At 46.4% G+C, this 27,272-nt stretch overlaps 2 protein-coding genes across 2 annotated transcripts in view; both read right to left on the minus strand.

Moving 5' to 3' along the window:
• Nucleotides 1-27,120, minus strand: mogat3a (monoacylglycerol O-acyltransferase 3a). Its single transcript, XM_072376830.1, has 9 exons — nucleotides 26,880-27,120; nucleotides 22,311-22,489; nucleotides 22,157-22,217; nucleotides 21,938-22,081; nucleotides 15,359-15,489; nucleotides 15,114-15,157; nucleotides 14,935-15,025; nucleotides 7,073-7,181; nucleotides 1-452 (listed from the first exon to the last, which is right to left on the minus strand). The coding sequence occupies exons 1-9, from the start codon at nucleotides 26,971-26,973 to the stop codon at nucleotides 298-300; spliced, it is 1,008 nt and encodes a 335-aa protein (XP_072232931.1). The 5' UTR covers nucleotides 26,974-27,120; the 3' UTR covers nucleotides 1-297.
• The window catches only part of hmgb2b (high mobility group box 2b), a 115,798-nt gene that overhangs the window by 4,484 nt on the left and 84,042 nt on the right, over nucleotides 1-27,272 (minus strand). The window lies entirely within an intron of this gene.

Consider the following 27,272-nt stretch of genomic DNA (forward strand, 5'->3'; position numbering starts at 1 on the left):
TTTTTTTTTATTACATGTTTTAATGATCACGAAGACAATAATCAGTGAATCTGCTGGAAATATCTGAGCCTCTCCTCATATGAAGATGTTCTGATCCAAAGGAACATTCCAGGTCAGTCCCTCTACCCTTATCAGTAACAACAGATCCGACACACTTTGTTCTACAGTGGTGAAAACCTGTGTCTGAAATAAATGGAAACAGTCAGTCTGTGATCTACTCTTGGTATAAATTGACCATCGGACCGCTTAGCAAGGTCACATGATGCAAGCCAGGCACTGTGAGGGTCTTTGGTAGATTCATATGAAGGTGAGGTGCTGGTTCTGGTCCAGGCCATAGGCATCTTTGTGTTGCTCAAACAGCTCCGTCAACCTCTGAAGGTAAACTCTGTGGAGACCCTCGATGTCCTCTGAGCGGGGGCTGGGAGTCTGGGTCACCGGGATGGGCCTCCCCACTGAGGAGAGAGGGAGCATTGAAGGAGCATGGACCAGAGAATATGCAGGGAAGGTGGAGGAGAGACGATGGAGGGAAGGTGGAGGGAAGGTGGAGGAGGGAAGGTGGAGGGAAGGTGGAGGAGGGAACATAGAGAAGGGAAGATGGAGGGAAGGTGGAGGAGGGAACATAGAGAAGGGAAGATGGAGGGAAGGTGGAGGAGGGAACATAGAGAAGGGAAGATGGAGGGAAGGTGGAGGAGGGAACATAGAGAAGAGAACATGGAGGGAAGGTGGAGGAGGGAACATAGAGAAGAGAACATGGAGGGAAGGAGGAGGAGGGAACACAGAGAAGGGAAGATGGAGGGAAGGTGGAGGAGGGAACATAGAAGGGAAGATGGAGGGAAGGTGGAGGAGGGAACATGGAGAAGGGAAGATGGAGGGAAGGTGGAGGAGAGACGATGGAGAAGGGAAGATGGAGGGAAGGTGGAGGAGGGAACATAGAGAAGGGAAGATGGAGGGAAGGTGGAGGAGGGAACATAGAGAAGGGAAGATGGAGGGAAGGTGGAGGAGGGAACATAGAAGGGAAGATGGAGGGAAGGTGGAGGAGGGAACATGGAGAAGGGAAGATGGAGGGAAGGTGGAGGAGAGACGATGGAGAAGGGAAGATGGAGGGAAGGTGGAGGAGGGAACATAGAGAAGGGAAGATGGAGGGAAGGTGGAGGAGGGAACATAGAAGGGAAGATGGAGGGAAGGTGGAGGAGGGAACATGGAGAAGAGAACATGGAGGGAAGATGGAGGAGGGAACATAGAGAAGGGAAGATGGAGGGAAGGTGGAGGAGGGAACATAGAGAAGGGAAGATGGAGGGAAGGTGGAGGAGTGAACATAGAAGGGAAGATGGAGGGAAGGTGGAGGAGGGAACATGGAGAAGGGAAGATGGAGGGAAGGTGGAGGAGAGACGATGGAGAAGGGAAGATGGAGGGAAGGTGGAGGAGGGAACATAGAGAAGGGAAGATGGAGGGAAGGTGGAGGAGGGAACATAGAGAAGGGAAGATGGAGGGAAGGTGGAGGAGGGAACATAGAAGGGAAGATGGAGGGAAGATGGAGGAGGGAACATGGAGAAGGGAAGATGGAGGGAAGGTGGAGGAGAGACGATGGAGAAGGGAAGATGGAGGGAAGGTGGAGGAGGGAACATAGAGAAGGGAAGATGGAGGGAAGGTGGAGGAGGGAACATAGAAGGGAAGATGGAGGGAAGGTGGAGGAGGGAACATGGAGAAGAGAACATGGAGGGAAGGTGGAGGAGGGAACATAGAGAAGGGAAGATGGAGGGAAGGTGGAGGAGGGAACATAGAGAAGGGAAGATGGAGGGAAGGTGGAGGAGGGAACATAGAGAGGGGAAGATGGAGGGAAGGTGGAGGAGGGAACATAGAGAAGGGAAGATGGAGGGAAGGTGGAGGAGGGAACATAGAGAAGGGAAGATGGAGGGAAGGTGGAGGAGGGAACATAGAAGGGAAGATGGAGGGAAGGTGGAGGAGGGAACATAGAGAAGGGAAGATGGAGGGAAGGTGGAGGAGGAGGAGGAGGGAACACAGAGAAGGGAAGATGGAGGGAAGGTGGAGGAGGGAACATAGAAGGGAAGATGGAGGGAAGGTGGAGGAGGGAACATAGAGAAGGGAAGATGGAGGGAAGGTGGAGGAGGGACGATGGAGAAGGGAAGATGGAGGGAAGGTGGAGGAGGGAACATAGAAGGGAAGATGGAGGGAAGGTGGAGGAGGGAACATAGAGAAGGGAAGATGGAGGGAAGGTGGAGGAGGAGGAGGAGGGAACACAGAGAAGGGAAGATGGAGGGAAGGTGGAGGAGGGAACATAGAAGGGAAGATGGAGGGAAGGTGGAGGAGGGAACATAGAGAAGGGAAGATGGAGGGAAGGTGGAGGAGGGAACATAGAGAAGGGAAGATGGAGGGAAGGTGGAGGAGGAGGAGGAGGGAACACAGAGAAGGGAAGATGGAGGGAAGGTGGAGGAGGGAACATAGAGAAGGGAAGATGGAGGGAAGGTGGAGGAGGGAACATAGAGAAGGGAAGATGGAGGGAAGGTGGAGGAGGGAACATAGAAGGGAAGATGGAGGGAAGGTGGAGGAGGGAACATAGAGAAGGGAAGATGGAGGGAAGGTGGAGGAGGGAACATAGAGAAGGGAAGATGGAGGGAAGATGGAGGAGGGAACATGGAGAAGGGAAGATGGAGGGAAGGTGGAGGAGGGAACATGGAGAAGGGAAGATGGAGGGAAGGTGGAGGAGGGAACATAGAGAAGGGAAGATGGAGGGAAGGTGGAGGAGGGAACATAGAGAAGGGAAGATGGAGGGAAGGTGGAGGAGGGAACATAGAGAAGGGAAGATGGAGGGAAGGTGGAGGAGGGAACATAGAGAAGGGAAGATGGAGGGAAGGTGGAGGAGGGAACATAGAGAAGGGAAGATGGAGGGAAGATGGAGGAGGGAACATGGAGAAGGGAAGATGGAGGGAAGGTGGAGGAGGGAACATAGAGAAGGGAAGATGGAGGGAAGGTGGAGGAGGGAACATAGAGAAGGGAAGATGGAGGGAAGGTGGAGGAGGAGGAGGAGGAGGGAACACAGAGAAGGGAAGATGGAGGGAAGGTGGAGGAGGGAACATAGAGAAGGGAAGATGGAGGGAAGGTGGAGGAGGGAACATGGAGAAGAGAACATGGAGGGAAGGTGGAGGAGGGAACATAGAGAAGGGAAGATGGAGGGAAGGTGGAGGAGGGAACATAGAGAAGGGAAGATGGAGGGAAGGTGGAGGAGGAGGAGGAGGAGGGAACACAGAGAAGGGAAGATGGAGGGAAGGTGGAGGAGGGAACATAGAGAAGGGAAGATGGAGGGAAGGTGGAGGAGGGAACATAGAGAAGGGAAGATGGAGGGAAGGTGGAGGAGGGAACATAGAGAAGAGAACATGGAGGGAAGATGGAGGAGGGAACAGAGAAGGGAAGATGGAGGGAAGGTGGAGGAGGGAACATAGAAGGGAAGATGGAGGGAAGGTGGAGGAGGGAACATGGAGAAGGGAAGATGGAGGGAAGGTGGAGGAGGGAACATAGAGAAGGGAAGATGGAGGGAAGGTGGGGGAGGGAACATAGAGAAGGGAAGATGGAGGGAAGGTGGAGGAGGGAACATAGAAGGGAAGATGGAGGGAAGGTGGAGGAGGGAACATAGAGAAGGGAAGATGGAGGGAAGGTGGAGGAGGGAACATGGAGAAGGGAAGATGGAGGGAAGGTGGAGGAGGGAACATGGAGAAGGGAAGATGGAGGGAAGGTGGAGGGGGAACATAGAGAAGGGAAGATGGAGGGAAGGTGGAGGAGGAGGAGGAGGGAACACAGAGAAGGGAAGATGGAGGGAAGGTGGAGGAGGGAACATAGAGAAGGGAAGATGGAGGGAAGGTGGAGGAGGGAACATAGAAGGGAAGATGGAGGGAAGGTGGAGGAGGGAACATAGAAGGGAAGATGGAGGGAAGGTGGAGGAGGGAACATAGAGAAGGGAAGATGGAGGGATGGTGGAGGAGGGAACATAGAGAAGGGAAGATGGAGGGAAGGTGGAGGAGGGAACATAGAGAAGGGAAGATGGAGGGAAGGTGGAGGAGGGAACATAGAGAAGGGAAGATGGAGGAGGGAACATGGAGAAGGGAAGATGGAGGGAAGGTGGAGGAGGGAACATGGAGAAGGGAAGATGGAGGGAAGGTGGAGGAGGGAACATAGAGAAGGGAAGATGGAGGGAAGGTGGAGGAGGAGGGAACACAGAGAAGGGAAGATGGAGGGAAGGTGGAGGAGGGAACATAGAGAAGGGAAGATGGAGGGAAGGTGGAGGAGGGAACATAGAGAAGGGAAGATGGAGGGAAGATGGAGGAGGGAACATGGAGAAGGGAAGATGGAGGGAAGGTGGAGGAGGGAACATGGAGAAGAGAACATGGAGGGAAGGTGGAGGAGGGAACATAGAGAAGGGAAGATGGAGGGAAGGTGGAGGAGGAGGAGGAGGGAACACAGAGAAGGGAAGATGGAGGGAAGGTGGAGGAGGGAACATAGAAGGGAAGATGGAGGGAAGGTGGAGGAGGGAACATAGAGAAGGGAAGATGGAGGGAAGGTGGAGGAGGGAACATAGAGAAGGGAAGATGGAGGGAAGGTGGAGGAGGGAACATAGAGAAGGGAAGATGGAGGGAAGGTGGAGGAGGGAACATAGAGAAGGGAAGATGGAGGGAAGGTGGAGGAGGGAACATAGAGAAGGGAAGATGGAGGGAAGGTGGAGGAGGGAACATAGAGAAGGGAAGATGGAGGGAAGGTGGAGGAGGGAACATGGAGGGAAGGTGGAGGAGGGAACATAGAGAAGGGAAGATGGAGGGAAGGTGGAGGAGGGAACATAGAGAATGGAAGATGGAGGGAAGGTGGAGGAGGGAACATGGAGGGAAGGTGGAGGAGGGAACATAGAGAAGGGAAGATGGAGGGAAGGTGGAGGAGGGAACATGGAGAAGGGAAGATGGAGGGAAGGTGGAGGAGGGAACATAGAGAAGGGAAGATGGAGGGAAGGTGGAGGAGGGAACATGGAGGGAATGTGGAGGAGGGAACATAGAGAAGGGAAGATGGAGGGAAGGTGGAGGAGGGAACATGGAGAAGGGAAGATGGAGGGAAGGTGGAGGAGGGAACATGGAGAAGGGAAGATGGAGGGAAGGTGGAGGAGGGAACATAGAGAAGGGAAGATGGAGGGAAGGTGGAGGAGGGAACATGGAGGGAATGTGGAGGAGGGAACATAGAGAAGGGAAGATGGAGGGAAGGTGGAGGAGGGAACATAGAGAAGGGAAGATGGAGGGAAGGTGGAGGAGGGAACATAGAGAGGGGAAGATGGAGGGAAGGTGGAGGAGGGAACATGGAGAAGGGAAGATGGAGGGAAGGTGGAGGAGGGAACATAGAGAAGGGAAGATGGAGGGAAGGTGGAGGAGGGAACATGGAGGGAATGTGGAGGAGGGAACATAGAGAAGGGAAGATGGAGGGAAGGTGGAGGAGGGAACATGGAGAAGGGAAGATGGAGGGAAGGTGGAGGAGGGAACATGGAGGGAAGGTGGAGGAGGGAACATAGAGAAGGGAAGATGGAGGGAAGGTGGAGGAGAGAACATAGAGAAGGGAAGGTGGAGGGAAGGTGGAGGAGGGAACATAGATAAGGGAAGATGGAGGGAAGGTGGAGGAGGGAACATAGAGAAGGGAAGATGGAGGGAAGGTGGAGGAGGGAACACAGAGAAGGGAAGATGGAGGGAAGGTGGAGGAGGGAACATAGAGAAGGGAAGATGGAGGGAAGGTGGAGGAGGGAACATGGAGAAGGGAAGATGGAGGGAAGGTGGAGGAGGGAACATGGAGGGAAGGTGGAGGAGGGAACATGGAGGGAAGGTGGAGGAGGGAACATGGAGGGAAGGTGGAGGAGGGAACATAGATAAGGGAAGATGGAGGGAAGGTGGAGGAGGGAACACAGAGAAGGGAAGATGGAGGGAAGGTGGAGGAGGGAACAGAGAAGGGAAGATGGAGGGAAGGTGGAGGAGGGAACATGGAGGGAAGGTGGAGGAGGGAACATAGAGAAGGGAAGATGGAGGGAAGGTGGAGGAGGGAACATGGAGAAGGGAAGATGGAGGGAAGGTGGAGGAGGGAACATAGAGAAGGGAAGATGGAGGGAAGGTGGAGGAGGGAACATAGAGAAGGGAAGGTGGAGGAGGGAACATGGAGAAGGGAAGATGGAGGGAAGGTGGAGGAGGGAACATAGATAAGGGAAGATGGAGGGAAGGTGGAGGAGGGAACACAGAGAAGGGAAGATGGAGGGAAGGTGGAGGAGGGAACATAGAGAAGGGAAGATGGAGGGAAGGTGGAGGAGGGAACATGGAGAAGGGAAGATGGAGGGAAGGTGGAGGAGGGAACATGGAGGGAAGGTGGAGAAGGGAAGATGGAGGGAAGGTGGAGGAGAGAACATAGAGAAGGGAAGATGGAGGGAAGGTGGAGGAGGGAACATAGATAAGGGAAGATGGAGGGAAGGTGGAGGAGGGAACATAGAGAAGGGAAGATGGAGGGAAGGTGGAGGAGGGAACATGGAGAAGGGAAGATGGAGGGAAGGTGGAGGAGGGAACATGGAGGGAAGGTGGAGAAGGGAAGATGGAGGGAAGGTGGAGGAGGGAACATAGATAAGGGAAGATGGAGGGAAGGTGGAGGAGGGAACACAGAGAAGGGAAGATGGAGGGAAGGTGGAGGAGGGAACATAGAGAAGGGAAGATGGAGGGAAGGTGGAGGAGGGAACATAGATGAGGGTCCTATATCTTGTTTTGCAAGAAAACGAGATATAGGACGACAAAACTCTGACCCGTTGTTATTTCTGTGGAGATAAATTCCTCCCTCCTCTGTGGGCCTCAACACATTCAGAATGTGAGTCAAGCATATAGGAACAGAGGTTTAAACGGATCCAATGACATGATCTAAACCACTTCCCAGCTAGAATCAGATTAAATCTAACTGGGACTCTTTCTCTGATCGGTTCTGAAACGGCCCGTGTTTAACCTCCAGAAATCAGACTGATTCCAGAACATTCTGCATGATGACCACCCAGTAAGTGACTCACCAACAGTGTGTATGGGCTTTCTGTATGGGATCAGCCCAAAGCTGTACTGAAACACTCCTCTGGCATGGAACAGAGGCATCGCTATTCCCATGATGCTCTGCAGCCGGTTCTGTGGAGACAGAAACACTGGTGAGAAAGGTCCTGCCCAAACATCAGGGGGATCAGTGCCATTTTCTGAGTGGAACTCTACAGACGGGTCAATGCTGCTTTTTTTATAGACATGTCTTTGAGTTTTTAAAGTTTACAAATAAATAAATAAAAATACATATTTATACAGTTTAATACATTAATGCGTTAAAAAGGCAGCAGTCAAACTAAAATAATCCACCTCCCACCCCAAAGGAAAAATAAAAAATAAAACTAAGAACAAAACAAAATGCAAAGTGGGTAACGACTTTAAGTAATCATGCACTGCTTAATATCACATGGTTAAGATGTTGATAGTTAGGGAAACACCACCCTCAAGTTACCTGAGCTTCTACAACTTCAGAATTCTTCAAAAAAGCAAGGAAGGGATTTTAGGTCTCTTTAAATTTGGCTCTTAATGCTGCTTTCTGACTGAAGGATCTATGACGTGTAACAGTGGCTGGTTAGTTAACTCACCTTCAGAACCCACTGGTACCATTTAATGACTCACTCAGGGGTTACATGATGAGATTAACTGAAGCTACAGTTGGGTCCTTATCTGAGGGGAATTATCCTTGGATATATGTTGGTGAATGAATGGAATCACTGGCCCAAAGCAGGTCATACCCCGGTACCATAGGTGGCGCTGTCCCCATTTCAGCTATCGCTAATAGAGCCACTTCCTGTTCTTTATTTCTTTCTGATGGCGGCGACAGTAATATCGTCTCCTTCGACTTCCGGGTGATGATCCCGGGAAAAAATCTTGAGCATGCGCAGAACGCTCGATCCAATCCACCATGTGCTTCTGCCGTTTACATGCACCTTCAGTTTGGATTGAGTTGTCTCGTGGTCTTAATCCGATCGCGAGTAACCTGATCCGATTTTTTGTCAGATTAAGGTGTCCACATGAATTTATTGTAATTATCTTATTGTAATTTAACCATTAATCCGATCCGATGGCACTGTGACTGTAATCTGGACCAAAACCTCATTTGAACTCTTGTAAAAACCCTCAGCGTCATCATCAGAAGAGGGTGATGTTCTGCCCTTTAACATGTAACCAAAACCAGCTCAGTTATTGGGTAATATGCCACAATCATTTCTACTCTCTGGCATGGGCATCACAGGGAGAGCACACTCCTGGTTTGAATCATACCTCACTGGTCGGTCCTTCAAAGTATCCTGGCTTGGTCACACTTCTGCAGCGCACCACCTCGCCACAGGGGTCCCCCAAGGCTTAGTACTGGGACCTCTTCTCTTTGCCATATACACCAACTCACTGGGACAGATCATCTGATCACATGGCTTCTCATACCAATGTTATGCTGATGATACCCAGCTCTATCCGTCATTCCCACCTGACGACCACACGGCCTCAGCTGAATCTCAGACTGTCTCTCTGACATATCAACATGGATGAAAGCCCATCACCTCCAACTTAACCTCCCAAAAACTGAGCTGCTGGTCTTTCCAGCCAAACCAACCATACACCACAGCATCTGCATCCAAACTGAATCCCGATCTCTGGCTCCATCAAAGGTTGCTACAAACTTGGGTGTCATGATTGATGACCAACTAACCTTCAAACATCCCGTTACCTCGGTTACTCGTTCGTGCCGCTTTGCATTAAACATAAGAAAGATCAGACCATACCTGACCCAACATGTCCCCCAGCTCCTGGTGCAGGCCATGGTCATCTCCCACCTGGACTACAGCAACGCTCTCCTAACTGCTCTCCTAACTGGTCTCCTAACTGGTTTCCTAACTGGTTTCCTAACTGGTTTCCTAACTGGTCTCCTAACTGGTCTCCTAACTGGTTTCCTAACTGGTCTCCTAACTGGTTTCCTAACTGGTTTCCTAACTGGTCTCCTAACTGGTTTCCTAACTGGTTTCCTAACTGGTCTCCTAACTGGTTTCCTAACTGGTTTCCTAACTGGTCTCCTAACTGGTTTCCTAACTGGTTTCCTAACTGGTTTCCTAACTGGTCTCCTAACTGGTTTCCTAACTGGTTTCCTAACTGGTTTCCTAACTGGTCTCCTAACTGGTTTCCTAACTGGTTTCCTAACTGGTTTCCTAACTGGTCTCCTAACTGGTTTCCTAACTGGTTTCCTAACTGGTTTCCTAACTGGTCTCCTAACTGCTCTCCTAACTGGTTTCCTAACTGGTCTCCAGCCTGTGAAACCTCTGCAGATGGTCCAGAACGCGGCGGTGCGTCTGGTCTTGGATCAGCCTAAAAGAACACGTCCCCCCTCTGTTCATTGAGCTCCTCTGGCTGCCCTTAGCATCAGATCCAAGTCCCTGATGTTAGCTACAAAGAGCTTAATGGAACGGCTCCATCTACTTGAATGCTCTTGCAAAGGCTTCTGTCCCAACTGGGTCCCTCCGTTGGTCCCAGGATTGTCGTCTAGCAGCTCCTACACCACGCCTAAGACAATCCAAACTCTGTTCATGTGTCGTCCCACGATGGTGGAATGACCTACCGAGCGCTACCAGAACAGGGGCGTCCCTGTCTATCTTCAAGAAGCTCCTGAAAACCCAGCTCTTCAGAGAGCATCTCCTATCCCAGCACTTACCTTGTACTTCCCTCCCCCCTCTATCTCTGCACTTTATCTTTCTGCACTTCCTTCTATGCCTGCACCCTATCTCTACTCTGTCCCCTCTGACAGAGTCGGACTCCTGGGTTCCTTCTATGGAGCTTATTGTTAGCTTTGATGTTAGCTGTAATGTTGTATCTTTATTTGTAAGTCGCTTTGGATAAAAGCGTCTGATAAATACAGAAACAGAAACATAATCATTTCCTTGTCTCCAGATTCTAGTTTTATGAGAAGACCACGGAGACAAAGTTGCTGCCGCTCAGTTCTTGTTGATGTCCTCCGGTGGTTTCACTAAAGCTGGTTTCTTTGGGCAGTTTTACGGACTTAGAGTTGTTTTTTTTAACATTATGAAATGTTTCTACAGCTACTTCCATTTTATGTCCTCAAGCTGTATTCTTTCCTCCATCCAGCAGGGGGCGCCTCCTACAGCTGCTTCTGCCTCTATCTGAGAATTCAGAGAGTTTCAGAGAACTCAAAAAACTTTATTTCCTGATCACCAGTTTATCTTTTTCCACTCTGGTCTATCATCGGCTGTGCTGGGCTAACGTTGGTTGTGTTGGTCCAACATGAGGAGCTGCCTGGATCTCTGCCACTGCCTCGTGAGACTGACTGGATTTTATCCATCCCAAATCAAGCGAATCCTTGATTTTTTTTTTTTGGATTACTTATCCAAACAGACGTAAAGGAGTCTAGATGGTGTATCTTTAATCTGGATGAGAAATTCACTCTTGGATTTATTTTTCTTTTGTGGGACTGCAACCACCCAAGGTTTAGGCCTTTTAGGCCTGTTTCCCGGCCAAATGGTTCAGTGGATCTGGCTTTGCCAATTCCACCTAAAGGGAATTCCCACTCCAACTCTGAGGAGGCCATCTCTATGGCTCAGGTGCGTGAACTACTGGAGCAACAAAAGGACTTTTTAAGACTCCTTTAGAACAACTCTTTTAAAATAATGCTTCAAGAATCACTGGAGTATAACTTGACTGTAACAAAATGAAAGAAATTTGCATAGCTCTACATATCTCTATACAGAAATTGAATTAACATACTCATACGACACCATGAGCGCTTTAAGGGGACTGTTTTCTTCATCCTGCTCACGCAAAACTGAGAATATTTCCCACGCAATAATAGAAATGCATTGATTTTGTGTCTTCTCCCGCAGGAGAAAACACGTCATTTTATAGGCCATTAATAAAGAGATTCATGGACAATTGAGAAACTTCTCCAAATGTCAGACTTGTCTTGCTTTGTCTTTGTGCTGTAAAGACCTTTGAGCTTCCTTTCCACATCATTTATTGGCATCCTGTTGCTAGGATACATCCCGATCCCGCAGTGGTTTTTTAGCTGCCCGCTCCCGTGAGATTTGAGTTGGTCCAGCCGGGTCCCAAATGCAGCCCCTAATACACGGTCACACAGGGTGCATAAATGTAAAAAAGCAACAAAAAAACCAACATCTACGCAGGCTATTACGCACAGCCTGTGTAATTTCTCTTTATGATTTTTTCGTTTTTGAGCTCCACTTTCTGGTTTCTTTCCCGACATTTTTCTTTTTCCTTTACTCACAATTTCCACTTCAGCAGAGTTTAAAGACCACAACTCACCCTCTGCAGCTCACAACTGTACAGAGTGCATGATTTAGCGCTTTTTTCCCTTCCCCTCGAGCCTTGCGTTGGGCCCCCTCCGCCCCGGGAGCCCGTGCTTTCATACGGGCTTGGAACCATGAGGTCCTTTTGTCTAAACAAGTGGTTCAAGAGTTATGTTGTCAATAGAAGTCCATTTGTTTATTTCAGTAACTGTATGTCCAACAAAAATGTTCTGACCTGAGGTGTGGCACAAGGCTCAGTTCTTGGTCCTTTATTATTTTTGATTTATGGAAATGATTTTGCTGTTGTATCAAGTTCTATATCAATATATCAATATTGTCAACATCTATATCAATATAACCTACTTTATTTGCAGATAACTTAATCTTTTTTTTCCCCATAAGCACTTTAAAACCCTAATTTCTGAAGCTAAATCTGGACTCCTCGCTTATTCAAAATGGTTTCAATTAAATGAATTGTCGCTAAACATAAAGAAATGTAATTATATCATTTTTTCTGGCAAGAAGAAATTTGATAATGCTAAAGTCTATATTGAAGGAAATTAATTAATTCAGAAACGTTTTATCAGAATAGCCACAGGCTCAGAGGCCACATCTGACCCTTTATTTTCCAAATCAAAGATATTGTCCATTTACAACACTAACACTTTGGAAACATGTATTTTTGTCTTCAACACACACTTCCATTTAATTTCCAATAATATTTTCAAAATAACTCAAACATTCACTCCAGAACAACTCGGCAATCTAAGCTGCTTCATATTCCACTCTGTTGTACCAGTAGAGCGCAGTTTTCCATCAGATATAAAGGTGGAATTTTATGGAACAAGTATATTCAGCTGACAAACAGCTCTCCCTCCCTACCCCTTTATAAAAGGAAAGTAAAAGATCTGTACTCTATGGGATTGTCTTAATACTTTTTCTTTTTTTCTTTTATAGTTGCCATTGCAATTTATTCTCTTGATTCGTTGCTTAATTATTGATTTTGGTGATGTTGTTTTTATTCTGCATTTTTTTTTCTCTTTCGTTAAATAAATTTGTTGCTTTATTCTGATGGATACATTTAATTTTGTTTATTTATTTTAATGGTGAGGTTCTCTAGAAGCCCTGCCAGGGTTTCTAACCTCTCCAGCACTGATTCATTGCAGGTTATCATATATTGTATATTTTCTCTATTTATGTGATATACTTTTTGTCTGTAATGTTTTATTAAAGTGCAAACAATAATAAAAAACAAGCATCTACAATTCTGGTCTAACATCGGCTGTGCTGGTCCAACATCGTTTGTGTTGGTCCAACGTCGGCTGTGATGGTCCAACGTCGGCTGTGATGGTCCAACGTCGGTTGTGTTGGTCCAACGTCGGTTGTGTTGGTCCAACGTCGGTTGTGTTGGTCCAACGTCGGTTGTGTTGGTCCAACGTCGGTTGTGTTGGTCCAACGTCGGTTGTGATGGTCCAACGTCGGTTGTGTTGGTCCAACGTCGGTTGTGTTGGTCCAACGTCGGTTGTGTTGGTCCAACGTCGGTTGTGTTGGTCCAACGTGGGTTGTGTTGGTCCAACGTCGGTTGTGTTGGTCCAACGTCGGTTGTGTTGGTCCAACGTCGGCTGTGTTGGTCCAACGTCGGCTGTGATGGTCCAACGTCGGTTGTGTTGGTCCAACGTCGGTTGTGTTGGTCCAACGTCGGTTGTGTTGGTCCAACGTCGGTTGTGTTGGTCCAACGTCGGTTGTGTTGGTCCAACGTCGGTTGTGTTGGTCCAACGTCGTTTGTGTTGGTCCAACGTCGGTTGTGTTGGTCCAACGTCGGTTGTGTTGGTCCAACGTCGGTTGTGTTGGTCCAACGTCGGCTGTGTTGGTCCAACGTCGGTTGTGTTGGTCCAACGTCGGTTGTGTTGGTCCAACGTCGGTTGTGTTGGTCCAACGTCGTTTGTGTTGGTCCAACGTCGTTTGTGTTGGTCCAACATCGGCTGTGTTGGTCCAACGTCGGCTGTGTTGGTCCAACGTCGGTTGTGTTGGTCCAACGTCGGTTGTGTTGGTCCAACGTCGTTTGTGTTGGTCCAACGTCGTTTGTGTTGGTCCAACGTCGGTTGTGTTGGTCCAACGTCGGTTGTGTTGGTCCAACGTCGTTTGTGTTGGTCCAACGTCGGCTGTGATGGTCCAACATCGTTTGTGTTGGTCCAACATCGGCTGTGTTGGTCCAACATCGTTTGTGTTGGTCCAACGTCGGTTGTGTTGGTCCAACATCGTTTGTGTTGGTCCAACATCGTTTGTGTTGGTCCAACGTCGGCTGTGTTGGTCCAACGTCGGTTGTGTTGGTCCAACGTCGGCTGTGTTGGTCCAACGTCGGTTGTGTTGGTCCAACGTCGGTTGTGCTGGTCCAACATCGTTTGTGTTGGTCCAACATCGTTTGTGTTGGTCCAACGTCGGTTGTGTTGGTCCAACGTCGGTTGTGTTGGTCCAACGTCGGCTGTGTTGGTCCAACTTCGGTTGTGTTGGTCCAACGTCGGCTGTGTTGGTCCAACTTCGGTTGTGTTGGTCCAACGTCGGTTGTGTTGGTCCAACGTCGGTTGTGTTGGTCCAACGTCGGTTGTGTTGGTCCAACGTCGGTTGTGCTGGTCCAACGTCGGTTGTGCTGGTCCAACATCGTTTGTGTTGGTCCAACATCGTTTGTGTTGGTCCAACATCGGCTGTGATGGTCCAACGTCGGCTGTGTTGGTCCAACATCGGTTGTGATGGTCCAACGTCGGTTGTGCTGGTCCAACATCGTTTGTGTTGGTCCAACATCGTTTGTGTTGGTCCAACATCGGCTGTGATGGTCCAACGTCGGTTGTGCTGGTCCAACATCGTTTGTGTTGGTCCAACATCGTTTGTGTTGGTCCAACATCGTTTGTGTTGGTCCAACATCGGCTGTGATGGTCCAACGTCGGCTGTGTTGGTCCAACATCGGCTGTGATGGTCCAACGTCGGTTGTGATGGTCCAACGTCGGCTGTGATGGTCCAACGTCGTTTGTGTTGGTCCAACGTCGGTTGTGTTGGTCCAACGTCGGCTGTGATGGTCCAACGTCGGCTGTGTTGGTCCAACGTCGGTTGTGTTGGTCCAACGTCGGCTGTGATGGTCCAACGTCGTTTGTGTTGGTCCAACATCGGTTGTGTTGGTCCAACATCGGCTGTGCTGGTCCAACATCGGTTGTGATGGTCCAACATCGGCTGTGCTGGTCCAACATCGGTTGTGATGGTCCAACATCGGCTGTGCTGGTCCAACATCGGTTGTGATGGTCCAACATCGGCTGTGATGGTCCAACATCGGTTGTGCTGGTCCAATACTGGCTGTGTTGGTCTAAAACTGGCTGTTCTGTGGCTACTGACATTCTTTCTAACATGTAAATGAGTTTTTATCTGAACTCTAATGAAACACTGAGTAAAAACAGAAGTAAGTAGCTCAGGTGAGTTCTGACCATTCGGAGCCTTTCCACCTGTGTACCATGTAAACAGGACAATCCCTGACAGCAAATAGCAGCTGGTGCAGGTGTGTGACCTCTGACCTGCAGCCTCCTCAGAGGGGATCCGGTTGGGTTCTCCATCTGATCAAAGAGCTCGTTCTCTCCAAAAGAAAAGACTGGAACCAGCTGAGCCCTGCACACACACACATATCGGCATCAACACAATCACAGACAAACCAAACAAACACAGAAGCTCCGCCCTCTCAGTAAGCTCCACCCACCCATGTTTCAGAGCCAGTTTGATGAACCCTTTCCTGTTTTTGACCTGAAAAACAAACAGTCGAAGATAAATAAACAAACAGAGTTGAGTGAAGCTTCAGTGTCCGTCAGAGTTTCATCTGTGGTGTGGACCACCTGGCGAGCTGTGGGGCCTCCTGCTGCATAAACAGTCTTATCGGTCTTGAGTGGTGTCGTCTGCTGTGCTTGTGTGGTGATGACCTCAGGAACAATCACACAGAAAATGTACCTGCAGGGTTAACGTTCCAGGCCGAGCATCCAGAGCCTCTGAAGCTCCACCCACTGCGACCACAGCCACGTTTCCTCCTTCAGGACGACTGACCAAGTAGGACAGACTGGACTTAGAGCTGGACACCAGGCCTGCAGACAGGTGATACATCATGTGAACTCTGCAAGTGTCAGTTTCTCAGAACCAGAGAAGCCAAACTAAAAACAAGTCACATGTCATCCTCACAGGGAATCCATTTAATATGTGAACTTATCAGCGTTCATCACGAAACTTTGGTAGTTTCAGGCACTAAATTACATCCTATTTTATTCTGATCTTGATCTTGTACGCAACCCGAATTCGAATATATATGCGTAGAAGAGCTGGAAAAGTGATTTTTGCATAATATGTCCCCTATAAATATATCTGACTTCGATCTGAGGTCATGCAGAGTGGAAGCTGTTCTGAGTTTAATTATGAAAGGATGTGAGGCTGATGCAACAACAAAGTATGAAGATATTCTGAGGTCTCAGCCTTCCTGAATCTCGTAACACACCTCTTCCTGTCCTCTTCATCACAGTTTAATGATGAGTCGGCCTTTTTGTCAGCGTGATAACACAGAGACTTTAACCATTCAGAGACTTAAACCAATCAGAGACTTTAACCATTCAGAGACTTAAACCAATCAGAGACTTAAACCAATCAGAGACTTAAACCAATCAGAGATTTTAACCATTCAGAGACTTTAACCAATCAGAGACTTTAACCATTCAGAGACTTAAACCAATCAGAGACTTTAACCATTCAGAGACTTAAACCAATCAGAGACTTTAACCATTCAGAGACTTAAACCAATCAGAGACTTTAACCAATCAGAGACTTTAACCATTCAGAGACTTTAACCAATCAGAGACTTTAACCAATCAGAGACTTAAACCAATCAGAGACTTAAACCAATCAGAGACTTTAACCATTCAGAGACTTAAACCATTCAGAGACTTAAACCAATCAGAGACTTAAACCAATCAGAGACTTAAACCAATCAGAGACTTAAACCAATCAGAGACTTTAACCAATCAGAGACTTAAACCAATCAGAGACTTAAACCAATCAGAGACTTTAACAAATCAGAGATTTTAACCAATCAGAGACTTAAACCAATCAGAGACTTTAACCAATCAGAGACTTAAACCAATCAGAGACTTAAACCAATCAGAGACTTTAACCACTCAGAGACTTTAACCACTCAGAGATTTTAACCATTCAGAGACTTAAACCAATCAGAAACTTTAACCAATCAGAGATTTTAACCATTCAGAGACTTAAACCAATCAGAGACTTTAACCACTCAGAGACTTTAACCATTCAGAGACTTTAACAAATCAGAGACTTTAACCAATCAGAGACTTTAACCAATCAGAGACTTAAACCAATCAGAGACTTAAACCAATCAGAGACTTAAACCAATCAGAGATTTTAACCATTCAGAGACTTTAACCAATCAGAGACTTAAACCAATCAGAGACTTAAACCAATCAGAGACTTAAACCAATCAGAGACTTAAACCAATCAGAGACTTAAACCAATCAGAGACTTTAACCAATCAGAGATTTTAACCAATCAGAGACTTAAACCAATCAGAGACTTAAACCAATCAGAGACTTAAACCATTCAGAGACTTTAACCAATCAGAGACTTAAACCAATCAGAGACTTAAACCAATCAGAGACTTAAACCAATCAGAGACTTAAACCAATCAGAGACTTTAACCATTCAGAGACTTAAACCAATCAGAAACTTTAACCAATCAGAGACTTAAACCAATCAGAGACTTTAACCAATCAGAGACTTTAACCAATCAGAGACTTTAACCAATCAGAGATTTTAACCATTCAGAGACTTAAACCAATCAGAGACTTAAACCAATCAGAGACTTAAACCAATCAGAGACTTTAACCACTCAGAGACTTAAACCAATCAGAGACTTAAACCAATCAGAGACTTAAACCAATCAGAGACTTAAACCAATCAGAGACTTTAACCAATCAGAGACTTTAACCATTCAGAGACTTAAACCAATCAGAGACTTTAACCAATCAGAGACTTAAACCAATCAGAGACTTAAACCAATCAGAGACTTAAACCAATCAGAGACTTAAACCAATCAGAGACTTTAACCAATCAGAGACTTTAACCAATCAGAGACTTAAACCACTCAGAGACTTTAACCAATCAGAGACTTTAACCAATCAGAGATTTTAACCAATCAGAGACTTTAACCAATCAGAGACTTAAACCAATCAGAGACTTTAACCAATCAGAGACTTTAACCACTCAGAGACTTTAACCAATCAGAGACTTTAACCAATCAGAGACTTTAACCAATCAGAGACTTTAACCACTCAGAGACTTTAACCAATCAGAGACTTTAACCAATCAGAGACTTTACAGGTAGGGGGGGTGCTCTCACACTACATGTTACAGTCACAGCACGCTACACAGTACTTTTCTGTTCTAAAACAACACATTCAAACACTGATGGACACATCGGTAGGGTTCAGTGTTGCACTGTTCAGTGCGTTGCCCACTTCCACATGTGGCCTGGAGTTGAACCACTGACCTTTCGACATATAATTACTTTTCACACAGAAAATTACTGAGTCACTGTATATTCTGGAAAAATGGTACAGTGGGAGTAAGGAGGTTATCTCCCAGGAGGACTGAAGGATATCTGCCAAACAGAGGAAAACCACTGGCTGGAGGGACTTTAGTTGGACGTTATTTTAAAAAACTCCTCTAATTCAGACTACTGGAGGCAGCCCAGTTCCAGTCTCTTACTGAAAGAGTGTCCATCAGACTTTACAGGGCGGCCGTGGCTCAGTGGTCGTCCAACAACCTGAAGGTTGGCGGTTTGATCCCCACTCACCGGCCAAAGATTGGTGAACAGCTGGAGGGATGGCAGTTCACCTCCTTGTCACAGCTGAGGTGCCCTGGAGCAAGGCACCGTACCTGTATACATACTTTGGCTTCCCACTGCTGCAGTGTGGGGCATCTGTCTGAGTGTGTGACCCTGTGTGGGTTCAACAGGTGCTGACCTGGATGGGTTAAATGTGGAGGACAAATATACATAACAAAACTTCAACTTCACGTCTTAACTTCAAACTACAGTCCATTTAGATTCCATAGTCTGTCTCACAGGAGATACATGCTCAGGCTCATGTTACTGCTGCATGAAAAATAACCTGAAAGAGGCTGATGTATATGTAGGTAAAAGGTTCTGTAATATAGATGGTTCTGTTCTTGGTACCAGTCAGATCTCTAATTAAGGCCAATAGGAAAAGTATCACAAGTGGTACACTTCCTTCTGAAAAGGTTCTGGTATCTCTGGTTACCAATAATAGATACTGGAGGGAAGAATAAGAAAGAAACCAGTCTGCAGGGGGACAGAAGCTCACACTCAACCTCTGATGACACATCAGACAAACTCAGGATAACATCTACGTCACGGGAAAGCAGAGCAGAGGTCGTCGTTCTGCTGATCAATAAGGGAACAACCGAGCCCACAACATGTTCAGACAGCCAATCGGAGAGGCCCTCTGAGCCTCCTCCTGCTCTGACCTGCAGCCCAGAGTCCAGACCTGAACCCTGCCACAGAAGCGCAGATTAGACACAGGCCACAAGGTCCAGTTAGTCTGTGTGGTGGTCTGTCAACAGAAAGTGGGGCAGAGTTCATGAACAACTCAGAGCTTTTATAGTTTCTGCAGTAACAGCAGCTTCTTGACTCAGAGGAAGATGTTGGAAATGAATAAATATTAACTTTAATTCTATATTAGACGTTAATGGATTTTCTCAAAGTGTTCACAGACCGACTCACTGCCTGAACCCTCTCAGGTCTAAGGTGTTCCCTCATCACCCCGTCTTGTCTGACCATTTCTTAATAACTTTTGAGTTTACATTACTTGACTACACGGCTTCTGAGAAGTATTTTACATACAGAAGGTGTCTATCAGAGAATGCTGTAACCAGATTTAAAGGGTTAATTCCATCATCCTTTTCCAGAGTTGTATTTAACCAGCTCAATGACTTTCTGAATGAAAGTGGAAGTCTCGATAACTTTCAATCAGGCTTCCGACGTCATCACAGCACTGAAAGCTCTGGTCAAAGTGTTCAACAACACACAAAATTGATTCTGGTTGTGTTTCAGTCCTGGTTCTGTTGGATCTCAGTGCTGCGTTTGATCCTGTAGATCACAGAATCCTGTAGATCACAGAATCCTGTTGCACAGGCTGGAAAACTGGGTTGGACTTTCAAACCCGTCCTTAACTGGTTCAGGTCCTGTTTAGAAGGCCGGAGTTATTTTGTTACAATTGGCAGCTATGAATCTGAGCGAGTGGCCATGACTTGTGGAGTCCCCCAGGGGTCAATTCTTGGACCTCTTCTGTTTAAGACGTAGTTTATGCTTCTCCGTCATTTTGTCGGCATAGCAACGGTGTTGACCTCCACAAGGGCAGTGATTATCTCGCTCAGAATGTAATTTGTGGCAGTAGCTTTTTCCGGTCTTAAAGGCTGTACACGGCGAAAAAGCTCGTCAAATCGGCCCGTTGACTTTCGAAAGTATCAAAGTGCATTTGTTCATCCGGGTCCTCAGTGGGTGAACCAGTGTTGTAAATTCACCCGTTCAGCCTCGGCCGGTCGTACAGACCCCCCCCGCAAACGTCTTCTCTGTCGCCTGCTTCAACATTTGCAATTTAAGCATTTGGTCTTCATATTGATGAGCTCCAGCTGCAAATACAGCTGCTCCACCTCGGTTGGCATTGTTCACTGTTGTTAACTGTGACCGGAGGAAAAAGCAGGGATTCGGCTACAACCTGAAACCACACAAACATACAGCCACACCCCCTAGAGGCGTGGCGGTGAACTGCAGAGCAACGTGTTCCCTCGACGCAGAACTTCGAATGCTCAATGACGACGTCACGCTGACGCAGTCAACATTACGGAGAAGCATAAACGAGGCTTAACTTGTAAATGCTCCCTTTGGGTCAGATACTGCAGAACTTTAACATCAATTATCACAGTTATGCAGATGATACACAGCTTTATGTCTCTGTCACCAGACGACTGCAGCCCAGCAGACGTACTGTGTCAGAGTCTGGAGGAAATAAACTCCTGGATGAGAGAGAATTTTTACAATTAAATGAAGACAAAACTGAGATCATTCTGTTTGGCAGCAAAGAGGAGAGGGTCAGCATTGGTAAATACCTTGAGACTCGGGCCTTACAATCACTGACCAAGTTCATAACCTTGGAGTGTTGATGGACTCAGATCTGACTTTCAGCTTTTTACCAACTCAGAAACATCAACAGAATTAAAGGTTTTCTCTCCCAAAAAGACCAGGAGAAACTCATCCATGCATTCATCTCCAGTAGACTCCATTACTGTGATGGTCTTTTAACTGGACTTCCCAAAAAGAGCATTAAACATCTGCAGCTCATCCAGAACGCTGCTGCTGGAGTTTAAACCAGGACTCAGAGATCTGAACACATCACAGCAGCTTTAAAGTCTTTACTCTGGCTTCCAGTCAGTCACAGAAGAGATGTTAAAGCCTGCTGATGGTTTATAAATCCCAGAATCTGTGATATGTTCAGAGAATATAAACCCAGCAGAGCTCTTAGATCCAAGGACTCGGGTCAGCTGGTCCAGTCCAGAGTCCAGACTAAACCTGGAGAAGCAGCATTTAGCTGCTATGCTGCAAACAAGTGGAACAAACTGCCAGAGATAGGGTTAGGGTTAGGGTTAGATTAACCCAGAGATTAAACTGTCACCAAATGTTTTTAAATCCAGGTTAAAAAGAATTCTTTTCTCATGTGTCTCTGCATGAAATCTTACTTATCTAAACTGTTGCTTGTTTTAATCATTTTGATTATTTTATTTGTTTCTCTTTACATTATTTTATGTAATTTGAATGTTTCTTCTGCTCCCTGCTGCAATGCTTTTATTTCATATAAAGCACTTTGACTTGTTTTGTACATGAAATGTGCTACAAATAAATGTTTTTTCTTCACTGCCATGTGCAGATATGACAGAGGACGGCTACCTAAACTTTACTCCAGTAGAACTTGACTCTCTTGTTGACAGCACTATAGCTTCAATGCGTACAACACTGGACAATGTTGCCCCTCTGAAAAGGAAGGTAATCAGTCAGAAGAGGTTGGCTCCTTGGTATAATTCACAGCTGCTTTAAAGCAGACTGCAAGAAAGCTGGAGAGACAGTGGCGTTCCTCTAATTTAGAAGAGTCTCAATTAGTCTGGAAAGATAGTTTAATAATGTATAAGAAAGCACTTCGTAAAGCTAGAACTGCTTATTATTCATTATTGATAGAAGAGAATAAGAATAATCCCAGGTTTCTTTTCAGCGCTGTTGCCAGACTGACAAAGAGTCCGAGCTCTGTTGAGCCATGTATTCCTTTAACTCTCAGCAGTGATGATTTCATGAGATTCTTTACCAGTTGTACTTCTTTTAAAGTTGTCAGTGCAACAGGTAATGTGTTCAACACATGATTAAGGTGGTAATTAGTCACATAAAGGTGAACAGGTGTGTACCTCCATACATGATGTAGTCTCTGAAGAATGGGACTCTGAACCAGAATGGCAGCATGAGCAAATGAGACCTCAGACCTGGAAACAGACGAGAGAAACCCGTGGCCTCCGTGCAGAAGTTCCCAAACCCGCCTGCCACCAGAACACCTGAGAGACGGACAGGTCAGCAGAGGTAGCAGCACACTTGACGGACAGGTGAAGGCAGACAGGTGTGTCTCTCACCATGTGGGTGGAATCCAAAGATGTAGTTCTTTTTTGGATCCAGTTCGGCGGTTTTGACCAGCTACAGACAAAATCAGTAACAATAAGCAGTAATTGATAATATTCAATAACCAGTAATCAGAGCTCTGATCAGCCAATCAACAAACCCATTCACCGTCAAGGGAAAGTAGTCCCTGAAATACTCCCAGACAGCCCAGCTCCTGACCCAGTGTGACCTCCGACCCCCACTGGTGGGCGTGTCCCAATCCAGCCACAGCCAAACAGCATAGAAAAGGGCCACGATCCACCAATCAGAGAGAGCCAGGAGGACGAAGACAGCCAAACAGCACTGAGCTGAGAGAGACAGATGTAGAGTCACATATAGACAGGTGAGACCTTCAGGTAACTACCATCTGTTTATGTTCTGTAGACACGGACAGGTGAGACCTTCAGGTAACTACCATCTGTTTATGTTCTGTAAACACAGGTGAGACCTTCAGGTAACTATCATCTGTTTATGTTCTGTAAACACGGACAGGTGAGACCTTCAGGTAACTACCATCTGTTTATGTTCTGTAAACACGGACAGGTGAGACCTTCAGGTAACTACCATCTGTTTATGTTCTGTAAACACAGGTGAGACCTTCAGGTAACTACCATCTGTTTATGTTCTGTAAACACGGACAGGTGAGACCTTCAGGTAACTACCATCTGTTTATGTTCTGTAAACACAGGTGAGACCTTCAGGTAACTATCATCTGTTTATGTTCTGTAAACACGGACAGGTGAGACCTTCAGGTAACTACCATCTGTTTATGTTCTGTAAACACAGGTGAGACCTTCAGGTAACTACCATCTGTTTATGTTCTGTAAACACAGGTGAGACCTTCAGGTAACTACCATCTGTTTATGTTCTGTAAACACAGGTGAGACCTTCAGGTAACTACCATCTGTTTATGTTCTGTAAACACGGACAGGTGAGACCTTCAGGTAACTATCATCTGTTTATGTTCTGTAAACACAGGTGAGACCTTCAGGTAACTACCATCTGTTTATGTTCTGTAAACACAGGTGAGACCTTCAGGTAACTACCATCTGTTTATGTTCTGTAAACACGGACAGGTGAGACCTTCAGGTAACTACCATCTGTTTATGTTCTGTAAACACAGGTGAGACCTTCAGGTAACTACCATCTGTTTATGTTCTGTAAACACGGACAGGTGAGACCTTCAGGTAACTACCATCTGTTTATGTTCTGTAAACACGGACAGGTGAGACCTTCAGGTAACTACCATCTGTTTATGTTCTGTAAACACAGGTGAGACCTTCAGGTAACTACCATCTGTTTATGTTCTGTAAACACAGGTGAGACCTTCAGGTAACTACCATCTGTTTATGTTCTGTAAACACGGACAGGTGAGACCTTCAGGTAACTACCATCTGTTTATGTTCTGTAAACACGGACAGGTGAGACCTTCAGGTAACTATCATCTGTTTATGTTCTGTAGACACGGACAGGTGAGACCTTCAGGTAACTACCATCTGTTTATGTTCTGTAAACACAGGTGAGACCTTCAGGTAACTATCATCTGTTTATGTTCTGTAAACACGGACAGGTGAGACCTTCAGGTAACTACCATCTGTTTATGTTCTGTAAACACGGACAGGTGAGACCTTCAGGTAACTACCATCTGTTTATGTTCTGTAAACACGGACAGGTGAGACCTTCAGGTAACTACCATCTGTTTATGTTCTGTAAACACAGGTGAGACCTTCAGGTAACTACCATCTGTTTATGTTCTGTAAACACGGACAGGTGAGACCTTCAGGTAACTACCATCTGTTTATGTTCTGTAAACACGGACAGGTGAGACCTTCAGGTAACTACCATCTGTTTATGTTCTGTAAACACAGGTGAGACCTTCAGGTAACTACCATCTGTTTATGTTCTGTAAACACGGACAGGTGAGACCTTCAGGTAACTACCATCTGTTTATGTTCTGTAAACACGGACAGGTGAGACCTTCAGGTAACTACCATCTGTTTATGTTCTGTAAACACAGGTGAGACCTTCAGGTAACTATCATCTGTTTATGTTCTGTAAACACAGGTGAGACCTTCAGGTAACTACCATCTGTTTATGTTCTGTAAACACAGGTGAGACCTTCAGGTAACTACCATCTGTTTATGTTCTGTAAACACAGGTGAGACCTTCAGGTAACTACCATCTGTTTATGTTCTGTAAACACGGACAGGTGAGACCTTCAGGTAACTACCATCTGTTTATGTTCTGTAAACACGGACAGGTGAGACCTTCAGGTAACTACCATCTGTTTATGTTCTGTAAACACAGGTGAGACCTTCAGGTAACTATCATCTGTTTATGTTCTGTAAACACAGGTGAGACCTTCAGGTAACTACCATCTGTTTATGTTCTGTAAACACAGGTGAGACCTTCAGGTAACTACCATCTGTTTATGTTCTGTAGACACGGACAGGTGAGACCTTCAGGTAACTACCATCTGTTTATGTTCTGTAAACACAGGTGAGACCTTCAGGTAACTACCATCTGTTTATGTTCTGTAAACACAGGTGAGACCTTCAGGTAACTATCATCTGTTTATGTTCTGTAAACACAGGTGAGACCTTCAGGTAACTACCATCTGTTTATGTTCTGTAAACACAGGTGAGACCTTCAGGTAACTACCATCTGTTTATGTTCTGTAAACACGGACAGGTGAGACCTTCAGGTAACTATCATCTGTTTATGTTCTGTAAACACAGGTGAGACCTTCAGGTAACTACCATCTGTTTATGTTCTGTAAACACAGGTGAGACCTTCAGGTAACTACCATCTGTTTATGTTCTGTAAACACATGTGAGACCTTCAGGTAACTACCATCTGTTTATGTTCTGTAAACACGGACAGGTGAGACCTTCAGGTAACTACCATCTGTTTATGTTCTGTAGACACGGACAGGTGAGACCTTCAGGTAACTACCATCTGTTTATGTTCTGTAGACACGGACAGGTGAGACCTTCAGGTAACTACCATCTGTTTATGTTCTGTAAACACAGGTGAGACCTTCAGGTAACTACCATCTGTTTATGTTCTGTAGACACGGACAGGTGAGACCTTCAGGTAACTATCATCTGTTTATGTTCTGTAAACACAGGTGAGACCTTCAGGTAACTACCATCTGTTTATGTTCTGTAAACACAGGTGAGACCTTCAGGTAACTACCATCTGTTTATGTTCTGTAAACACAGGTGAGACCTTCAGGTAACTACCATCTGTTTATGTTCTGTAAACACATGTGAGACCTTCAGGTAACTACCATCTGTTTATGTTCTGTAAACACGGACAGGTGAGACCTTCAGGTAACTACCATCTGTTTATGTTCTGTAGACACGGACAGGTGAGACCTTCAGGTAACTACCATCTGTTTATGTTCTGTAGACACGGACAGGTGAGACCTTCAGGTAACTACCATCTGTTTATGTTCTGTAGACACGGACAGGTGAGACCTTCAGGTAACTATCATCTGTTTATGTTCTGTAAACACAGGTGAGACCTTCAGGTAACTATCATCTGTTTATGTTCTGTAAACACAGGTGAGACCTTCAGGTAACTACCATCTGTTTATGTTCTGTAAACACGGACAGGTGAGACCTTCAGGTAACTACCATCTGTTTATGTTCTGTAAACACAGGTGAGACCTTCAGGTAACTACCATCTGTTTATGTTCTGTAAACACGGACAGGTGAGACCTTCAGGTAACTACCATCTGTTTATGTTCTGTAAACACGGACAGGTGAGACCTTCAGGTAACTACCATCTGTTTATGTTCTGTAAACACAGGTGAGACCTTCAGGTAACTATCATCTGTTTATGTTCTGTAAACACAGGTGAGACCTTCAGGTAACTACCATCTGTTTATGTTCTGTAAACACGGACAGGTGAGACCTTCAGGTAACTACCATCTGTTTATGTTCTGTAAACACGGACAGGTGAGACCTTCAGGTAACTACCATCTGTTTATGTTCTGTAAACACAGGTGAGACCTTCAGGTAACTACCATCTGTTTATGTTCTGTAAACACAGGTGAGACCTTCAGGTAACTATCATCTGTTTATGTTCTGTAAACACAGGTGAGACCTTCAGGTAACTACCATCTGTTTATGTTCTGTAAACACGGACAGGTGAGACCTTCAGGTAACTACCATCTGTTTATGTTCTGTAAACACGGACAGGTGCTCTGCGGTGAGGACCTCCCACAGAACCGCAGAGCTCTGCGGTGAGGACCTCCCACAGAACCGCAGAGCTCTGCGGTGAGGACCTCCCACAGAACCGCAGAGCTCTGCGGTGAGGTCCTCCACACAGAACTGCAGAGCTCTGTGGTTTGATTGGTACCGGTTCCACACGGTTCTGTTGGAACCGGACCTGTATTTGAAGGATTCTGTGTGACAGACGTGTTCTTCTTTACTTAAGAAGAACAGTAAACAGTAACAGTCCCTTTTCTCTGACACTGACAGAGTTTGTGGACATTTTTCTCTCCACTAAAACTGTAAAACATTTTTTAACCTCAGGACTGAAGCTAAAGTATCAATAAGATTAACGGATCATTAACATTCTGACCAATAGGAGGCATCTCCACTCACTGTGATTTACATACAGAACCTGCAGGACTAACGATAGATAGACCTGATCAGGACAAGCAGCTGACGGACACGTGGATGTTACCCAGAGCCAGGAAGGAGAAGACCCACTGCACCACGGCAGCGGTCTGCAGCCTTCTCCGCAGCGGGATGTTCAGCGGGGCGAACTCGATCCTCATGCTGGTGGCCACGCTCCTGTGCTTGGCTTGAGGCGCAGCGTGCTCCCGGTGAGTGAGGAGGCTCCGGTCGGTCTGCTGTCCGTCTGCCCTTGGAACCACCGCCGCTCCTTCCTGACCAAACACAACTCTCTCCACCCACTCTCTAAATAACTTCAATTTCCAAACTTCTCAACACGCTCCCTCTGCCTCTGCGCATGCGTACCGGACCATGTTCCTGGGTGGGTTCTTGGCCAATCACAACCGATGATGAAACGTATCGGGAGCGTGCTCGAAGTCATGCGCATGCACCTCAGAAGTTC

Source organism: Leuresthes tenuis, unplaced genomic scaffold (assembly GCF_036924035.1).
Source record: "Leuresthes tenuis unplaced genomic scaffold, fLeuTen1.0.hap1 SCAF_22, whole genome shotgun sequence".
In the NCBI taxonomy this organism is placed as follows: domain Eukaryota; kingdom Metazoa; phylum Chordata; class Actinopteri; order Atheriniformes; family Atherinopsidae; genus Leuresthes; species Leuresthes tenuis.